At 43.0% G+C, this 8,667-nt stretch overlaps 1 protein-coding gene across 1 annotated transcript; it reads left to right on the top strand.

Moving 5' to 3' along the window:
• Positions 1-1,266: 1,266 nt before the first annotated feature.
• LOC129828574 (nuclear nucleic acid-binding protein C1D-like) lies at positions 1,267-8,667 on the top strand. The gene is made up of 7 exons (XM_055889620.1): positions 1,267-1,915; positions 2,677-2,743; positions 2,897-2,952; position 4,777; positions 4,950-5,324; positions 5,391-5,438; positions 5,523-8,667. The coding sequence occupies exons 1-7, from the start codon at positions 1,778-1,780 to the stop codon at positions 5,594-5,596; spliced, it is 759 nt and encodes a 252-aa protein (XP_055745595.1). The 5' UTR covers positions 1,267-1,777; the 3' UTR covers positions 5,597-8,667.

Here is an 8,667-nt window from a genome sequence, read left to right on the forward strand (position 1 = left end):
GCTGTTTGCAACTCTTAATGATCGGCTATGAAAAGCCAACTGACATTTATTCCTGATTATTATTTGACCATGCTTGTCATTTATGAACATTTTGAAAATCTTGGCTCTCTAATTCTCTCCTTCTCTCTTTCTTTCTCTCTCTCGGAGGACCTGAGCCCTAGGACCATACGTCAGGACTACCGGGCATGATGACTCCTTGCTGTCCCCAGTCCACCTGGCCTTGCTGCTATTCCAGTTTCAACTGTTCTGCCTGCGGTTATGGAACCGCCACCTGTCCCAGACCTGCTGTTTTCAACTCTTAATGATCGGCTATGAAAAGCCAACTGACATTTATTCCTGATTATTATTTGACCATGCTTGTCACTTATGAACATTTTGAACATCTTGGCATAGTTCTGTTATAATCTCCACCCGGCACAGCCAGAAGAGGACTGGCCACCCCTCATAGCCTGGTTCCTCTCTAGGTTTCTTCCTAGGTTTTTGCCTTTCTAGGGAGTTTTTCCTTGCCACCGTGCTTCTACACCTGCATTGCTTGCTGTTTGGGGTTTTAGGCTGGGTTTCTGTACAGCACTTCGAGATATTAGCTGATGTACGAAGGGCTATATAAAATAAACTTGATTTGATGTATGACAACACTGAGTGCAGCTGTGTTTTAAAGTAGGCCTATGTTTCATTAGCTAATGGAAACGCAGTTATATTTTTCCGCAAAAAAAGCTAACCGTTACAATGTCATGAACTGGTGAACTGGTGTTTCAATCAACAACAAAAAAGTTTCAAAAGCAAAAAATAAATAAAATAAATAACACTGCAAGCAAAGGGGGTAGTCTAGCCAAAATAGAGGGTGGTTGATCGCAAAATTAAATTTGAGTTTTGTTTTCAAATAGCTTTTTTGTTCTCGAAATATGTTTTTGAAATAAAATGCATAAAGTTTTGCGATCTATCGACAAAATATTTCATTGCAAAACATTTACTTGGAAGCCTCGTTTTTGCTTTCAGAACAATTATTTTTGATTGAAAAAAAAAGTTTTGCTCTCGACAAAAAGACACAAATGTACCTCCATAATAGCCCTTGGCGATATACACTTCAGCGCTTGAATTTAGTTTTCTGCACTCCAACACAGAGAGAGAGCGGGTTGAGTTTATGGATAGCGGAAATTCAAAACATAGACGAGAATGTTGACGCTGATGTACTTCCGGTCGGACTACAACGTGTGTGTATAAATGTGTGTGTGTATGTGTGTGTGTGGGTGGAGAAACAGGTGGGCAACTTCACATTATTGCAATAACTAGCTACAATAATAAACTATCCAAACAATGAGTAGTTAAGGAAGTGTTGCGAGGGACTTTGTAATTGACTGAAATAATACGTTTTCTCTGAGCCGTAGTTAACGTTAGCTGTTCAAAATCCTTGTTTTGAACGCTAGCCAGCCAGCCAAGCTAGCTAACATCATGCATGGCTAACGGGGCAATTCGGAGTACAATGCATTTCTCATTCCTGGATTGAGGTCCATTTTTTCCCGAGGTGTCTTAATCTACACAGGAAGCCTGTTCGCGGATCTACTGGCAACAAGCAACTAGCCAATGACGATATATTTGTCTCTTCCTCTGTGTTTTAGCTGCATCAACGATGGTGGAATAAATATATGCTGCAATTCAGTTGTCATGGAGTAGTTAACATTAGTAGTTAACAAGTTGGTAAACTACCGTTTTCTAGTACCTACTATGTCTATCTAGCTAACATTTTTTGAATTGTCTTTCTCAATCTCCCCCAGACAACATGGCAGAGGACATCCATGTGGAAGACTACCCTACTGAGATTGAGGAGCAGCTCACAGGGTTTGAGTCGTCAGTCGGTGCTGTCAACAACATGGTGCAGACCGTCATATCGATGCCAAGAAATGAGCTGGTACAACGGGTAAGTAGTGGTCAGCCAGTCGGTGACTTGGTTTTCAGTGTTATCTGAAGTCCTGGGGTGTATTCATTACGTCTCGCAACGGAAACCGTTTTTACAGTTTATGAACCAGACAGAACAAACGAAACTGTGAGGGGCCTACCTGAATTCTTCCAATACAACTCTCGTTTTCTGTTTGGAGTGAATGGTATCTGTCACAAAGCATTTTTGCAACAGACAACGTTTTGCAACAGAATTGTCGTAATGAATACACCCATGATTTTTGGGACTGTCAGTCAACAGAACAGTAATATTTAGGCCTCTGTTGGCCAACCCTTACTACGTAGGAGGTTCAATTACACTGAACTGGGGTGCACAGAGCTATGGCCTGACACGTGACCGGGCAAAACGTGCGAAAGCGAAGTACCCTGCTCCAAATGTAACTGCAGTCTAATGCTCCGGGTCATGTTGTCAACAAGGCAGCATGGTGCATGCTTCAGAAACAGGGCTACAACATGTATTTTCTGTTAAAAATATATATATATGTTTGAATTCTGAAACTGGTTTTCCTTGGGAAGGAAGATAAACGCACATGTTTTCTATCAAAGGTGTTTTTTTAATGTGGAAACAGGGAATACTAAGGTATTACTCCCATGTGCTTAACATAGTCAGCCTGTTTACAAAACGAATGCAGTGACTTTTAACCTGGTGCAAACCCAACCTACCTGTTCGAACTGGGTGAGAGAAAACAAACCCTTTCGATGTGTCTCTTGCTTTCCTGACAGCTGGATCCTCTGGAACAAGCCAAGCTGGACCTAATGTCTGCATATAGCCTCAACTCTCTTTTCTGGAGTAAGTTTGCTATATTTTCCTAGCAGGCAAAGCCAGGTTAATGTTTTACAATTATATCCATTCTGCTGGAAAACATGTATGTAAAGATGATTAAATGACTGTCACCACAACACTCCCCATGCTAAATTAGTATTGTTGTTGTGTTGTTTACAGTGTACTTGGTCACACAAGGAATAAACCCCAAAGAACATGGAATCAAGCAAGAGATGGTAAGATATTATTTATTTTTACCCTGAAGAGAATTTCACTCATCCCAACCTATTATGGTCTGTCAACTTCCATAACCTCCATACAACACCACACATATACTGTAGCCTACTGTAAGTCACTTAAGATAACAGTTTGCTAAGTAGGGATGGGGCATTTGAAATCAATTCACAATTCGAATAACATCAGGGCATGGATGCGGCTTGCTTGTAGCAGTGCGATGGGCAGAGGCCGGCGAGTTTTACGAGGGAGGGAGGGAGAGAAACCCTAAAAACTGACGCTAATTAGACAAACATGTTGTTTCCATAGTTTCCATCTCCGTGCTCTACATACATTCAGAAAGTATTCAGATCCCCAGATTTTTTATCCCCAGATTTTGTTACGTAACAGCCTTATTCTAAAATGGATTAAATCAATCTACACACAATACCCCATAGTGACAAAAGAAAAACAGTTCTTCTCTGCAGATCCTGTCAAGTTGGATGGGGAGCGTTGAAATTGTAATTTGGTTGCATCGGTGTGACTTGAAAAATGAAGGATTCTAGCTTTATTACCTCATATTTTTCATTGTGCTCCTAAGTTTCTTTGTGTGCGCATACATTTTTCTAACTTAGGCGCCACACGTCAGCCCTGTATCTATCATCCCATCTGGTAGTGCCTGTCTTGACTGCATCAAATTGATGTGAAGAAGTTAGCTAGCTAAGATAGCCAGCTAGCTAGCTAAGATAGCCAGCTAGCTAGCTAAGATAGCCAGCTAGCTAGCTAAGATAGCCAGCTAGCTAGCTAAGATAGCCAGCTAGCTAGCTAAGATAGCCAGCTAGCTAGCTAAGATAGCCAGCTAGCTAGCTAAGATAGCCAGCTAGCTAGCTAAGATAGCCAGCTAGCTAGCTAAGATAGCCAGCTAGCTAGCTAAGATAGCCAGCTAGCTAGCTAAGATAGCCAGCTAGCTAGCTAAGATAGCCAGCTAGCTAGCTAAGATAGCCAGCTAGCTAGCTAAGATAGCCAGCTAGCTAGCTAAGATAGCCAGCTAGCTAGCTAAGATAGCCAGCTAGCTAGCTAAGATAGCCAGCTAGCTAGCTAAGATAGCCAGCTAGCTAGCTAAGATAGCCAGCTAGCTAGCTAAGATAGCCAGCTAGCTAGCTAAGATAGCCAGCTAGCTAGCTAAGATAGCCAGCTAGCTAGCTAAGATAGCCAGCGAACGAGACTAATTGAGGCTGTTTTTGCTGCACTTCCCGTCCTTGTCTACAACAACTCCATTCAGATTAAACAACAGTTTTACCTGATGGTTGCTCGTCGTTGTAGTCTGCTCCTTCTGATTTTAACTAACTTAATTACTTCATTTCCATTTTGCATTGATTAGAGATCTCCCACGTTGCTGGCTACACCTAGAGACACTGACTGTAGACAGTGTCACTTTGATTGGCCAGTATGTCTTTTTTTATGGGGTGCACGTCACATTAAAACGTTTTTTATTTTTTTAAATTGAGCATTTTAAATGTCATGGTATATCTAGTATGTGTTGCGCTGTCACAGATAATTGTATTTAATTTAGACAAAGCATTTTCATTGTTAAAATAGGCCTATGATAAAACATAAATAACAGTAATACTCCTGCTAGTATTAGAATATTAACGTCTGTTCGAATAACCATGCCTACCCCTACTGTGTGGCCTCCCGGGTGGCACAGTGGTCTAGGGCACTGCATCGCAGTGCTAGCTGCGCCACCAGAGTCTCTGGGTTCGCGCCCAGGCTCTGTCGCAGCCGGCCGCAACCGGGAGGTCCGTGGGGCGACGCACAATTGGCATAGCGTCGTCCGGGTTAGGGAGGGTTTGGCCGGTAGGGATATCCTTGTCTCAGTATGTAAAAAAAAATGTAATAAAATGTATGCACTCTACTGTAAGTCGCTCTGGATAAGAGCGTCTGCTAAATGACTAAATGTAAATGTACTGCTAAGTATCATTATGTTATTTTTAAGTCCTTTATTTTCTCCTGATTATAGAGAGGATCAGGATGTATATGAACCGTGTAAAGGAGATCGCTGACAGGAGGAAAGCGGCCCGTCTCAACAAAGCAGCGGCATCTCGCTTCCTCAGGAACGCCCTGTGGAAACTTGAGGAAAGGGCATCAAAGGGCACGCCAGGTTGTGCCCCGCAGGACACGCCAGGTCTTGTCCCCCAGCACACGCCAGGTCTTGCCCCCCACGACACGCCAGGTCGGGGCAAGCATACACCAGGTCGGGGCAAGCATACACCAGGTCGTGCCCCCCAGCACACGCCAAGTCGTGCCCCCCAGGACACGCCAGGTCTTGCCCCCCAGCACACGCCAGGTCTTGCCCCCCAGCACACGCCAGGTCTTGCCCCCCAGCACACGCCAGGTCTTGCCCCCCACGACACGCCAGGTCGGGGCTAGCATACACCAGGTCGGGGCAAGCATACACCAGGTCGTGCCCCCCAGCACACGCCAAGTCGTGCCCCCCAGGACACGCCAGGTCGGGGCAAGGACACGCCAGGTCGGGGCAAGGACACGCCAGGTCGGGGCAAGGACACGCCAGGTCGGGGCAAGCATACACCAGGTCGGGGCAAGCATACACCAGGTCGGGGCAAGTACAAAAGTTTTGATGGTCATCAGTCAAAAGGACACAGCTGAGAGGAAGTGATGCAACACCAGGGGCTGGTTCCTCGCTGGCCTCGACCACGTTTCCTTCGCCCCCTTTTCTATCTGAAAGGACTGAATAGGAGAACGCAGAGCATTGTAACTTATTGATGCGGACTGTTGGGGAGGGCAAGTGACTGAGTCACTGTTGTTTTTGTAATGCACACAAATGTTTTTTGAACAGATAGAAGTTTACAAATGTTTTATTGTTTAATTGACAGTCTATGGATTTCAGTAATACAATCATTTGGAGGAAAAGGCAGGAAATACATTTTTTTTTTAAAGAAGTCATCGTAAAATCAGACAAAATGTCTGCCAGTACCAACCCTATTACGTTTGAACTGGATTTATACATTAGTTTTATTTAGACATCAAAACTTGTTTTATTTTGTCTGCTGTAATTAAAAATGCCAGTCTGGTGATGGAGATCAGACATGTCACCATGTTTAGAGACTAGATGATTGACTTTGTTTGGTGATTACTCTCTGTCTGTATTGGATCCATTTTGTATCTGTCAACTTCAATGAACAACTTACTATTAAGTCTCCATCCATCCATTTTTTTTTTTTTTTAATTGAACCTTTATTTAACTAGTTAAGTCGGTTAAGAACAAATTCTTATTTACGATGACGGACTAGGAACAGTGGGTTAACTGCCTTGTTCAGGGACAGAGCGACCGATTTTTACCTTGTCAGCTCGGGGATTCGATCTAGCAACCTTTCGGTTACTGACCTAACGCTCTAACCACTAGGCTACCTTCCACCCCCTATTCCCTAGTGCACTACTTTAAACCAGAGCCCTATGACACCCTATTCCCTAGTGCACTACTTTAGACCAGAGCCCTAATGGCACCCTATTCCCTTTGTAGTGCACTACTTTTGACCAGGGGCCAATAAGGAATAGGGTGCCTTTTGAAACGTACTCCAGTCTGTTCATAGGGCCTTGAGTCCCTACCAGCATATTTCAAAAATATGGATCACTTTTTCCCCCCTCAGATGTACATAGTCCATCTGTAAACAGCCCACCCAATTTACCTACCTCATCCCCATACTGTTTTTATTTATTTACTTTTCTGCTCTTTTGCACACCAGTATCTCTACTTGCACATGATCATCTGATGATTTATCACTCCAGTGTTAATCTGCTAAATTGTAATTATTCGCTCCTATGGCCTATTTATTGCCTACCTCCTCATGCCTTTTGCACACAATGTATATAGACTCATTTTCCCCTACTGTGTTATTGACTTGTTTATTGTTTACTCCATGTGTAACTCTGTGTTGTTGTCTGTTCACTCTGCTATGCTTTATCTTGGCCAGGTCGCAGTTATAAAGGAGAACTTGTTCTCAACTAGCCTACCTGGTTAAATAAAGGTGAAATAAAAAGAGGGAGCGCTAGGCTAGCTGTACTGGCAGAGAGGAGGGAGCGCTAGGCTAGCTGTACTGGCAGAGAGGAAGGAGCGCTAGGCTAGCTGTACTGGCAGAGAGGAGGGAGCGCTAGGCTAGCTGTACTGGCAGAGAGGAGGGAGCGCTAGGTTAGCTGTACTGGCAGAGAGGAGGGAGCGCTAGGCTAGCTGTACTGGCAGAGAGGAGGGAGCGCTAGGCTAGCTGTACTGGCAGAGAGGAGGGAGCGCTAGCTATTCCAAAGATGTTCTCCTCGACTCTTTCCACATTTTGTTATGTTACAGCCTTATTTTAAAATGGATTAAATCGTTTTTTTTACTCATCAATCTACACACAATACCCCATAATGATAAAGATTTATGTTTGCTATTTTTTTTATTTTTTTTAATAAACTGAAATATCACATTTACATAAGTATTCAGACCCTTTACCCAGTACTTTGTTGTAGAACATTTGGCATTGATTACAGCCTTGAGTCTTCCTGGGTACGACGCTATTAGCTTGGCACACCTGTATTTGGGGAGTTTCTCCCATTCTTCTCTGCAGATCCTCTCAAGCTCTGTCAGGTTGGATGGGGCCGTCGCTGCACAGCTATTTTCAGGTCTCTCCAGAGATGTTCGATCGGGTTCAAGTCTGGTCTCTGGCTGGGCCACTCAAGGACATTCAGAGACTTGTCTCGAAGCCACTCCTGCTTTGTCTTAGCTTTGTGCTTAGGTTTGTTGTCCTGTTGGAAGGTGAACCTTCGTCCCAGTCTGAGGTCCTGAGCAGGTTTTCATCAAGGATCTCTCCCGACTTTGCTTCGTTCATCTTTGTGTGGATCCTGTCAAGCCTCCCAGTTCCTGCCACTGAAAAACACCCTCACAGCATGATGCTACCACCACCATGCTTCACTGTAGGGATGGTGGAAACAGGATGCCCTTTCAACTGTGGGACCTTATAATATAGACAGGGTGTGTGCCTTTCCAAATCCATGTTTTTCACATTTGCAAAAATAAACTGTTTTTGCTTTGTCATTATGAGGTATTGTGTGTAGAGTAAGTGTGCTGAGTATTTTATTTAATACATGTTAGAATAAGGCTGTATCTTAACAAGAAAAAGTCTCTCTGGTTGAGAGAATGCCAAGAGTGCAAATCTGTCATCAAGGCAAAGGGTGGCTACTTTGAAGAATCTAAAATATATTTTGATTTAACACTTATGGTTACTACATGATTCCATATGTTATTTCATAGTTTCAATGTCTTTACTACTATTCTACAATGTAGAAAATAGTAAATGAGTAGGTGTCCAAACTTTTGTTTGTGTGCATACATACACCACCGTTCAAATGTTTGGGGTCACTTAGAAATGTCCTTGTTTTTGAAAGAAAAGTTTAAAAAAAATCCATTTAAAATAAAATCAAATTGATCAGAAGTACAGTGTAGACATTGATAATGTTGTAAATGACTATCGTTACTGGAAACGACAGATTTTATTATGGAATATCTACATAGGTGTACAGAGACCCATTATCAGCAACCATCACTCCTGTGTTCCAATGGCACGTTGTGTTAGCTAATCCAAGTTTATCATTTTGAAAGGCTAATTGATCATTAGAAAAACCTTTTTCAATACTGTTAGCACAGCTGAAAACTGTTGATCTGAATAAAGAAGCAATACAACTGG

Source organism: Salvelinus fontinalis, chromosome 30 (genome assembly GCF_029448725.1).
Source record: "Salvelinus fontinalis isolate EN_2023a chromosome 30, ASM2944872v1, whole genome shotgun sequence".
NCBI lineage: Eukaryota > Metazoa > Chordata > Actinopteri > Salmoniformes > Salmonidae > Salvelinus > Salvelinus fontinalis.

Coding starts and splice junctions, on each gene's coding strand:
- LOC129828574 (XM_055889620.1), top strand. CDS start 1,778: ATGGCAGAGGACATCCATGTGGAAGACTACCCTACTGAGATTGAGGAG. Junction 1,916..2,676: donor GAAATGAGCTGGTACAACGG/GTAAGTAGTGGT, acceptor CTTTCCTGACAG/CTGGATCCTCTGGAACAAGC. Junction 2,744..2,896: donor CCTCAACTCTCTTTTCTGGA/GTAAGTTTGCTA, acceptor TGTTGTTTACAG/TGTACTTGGTCACACAAGGA.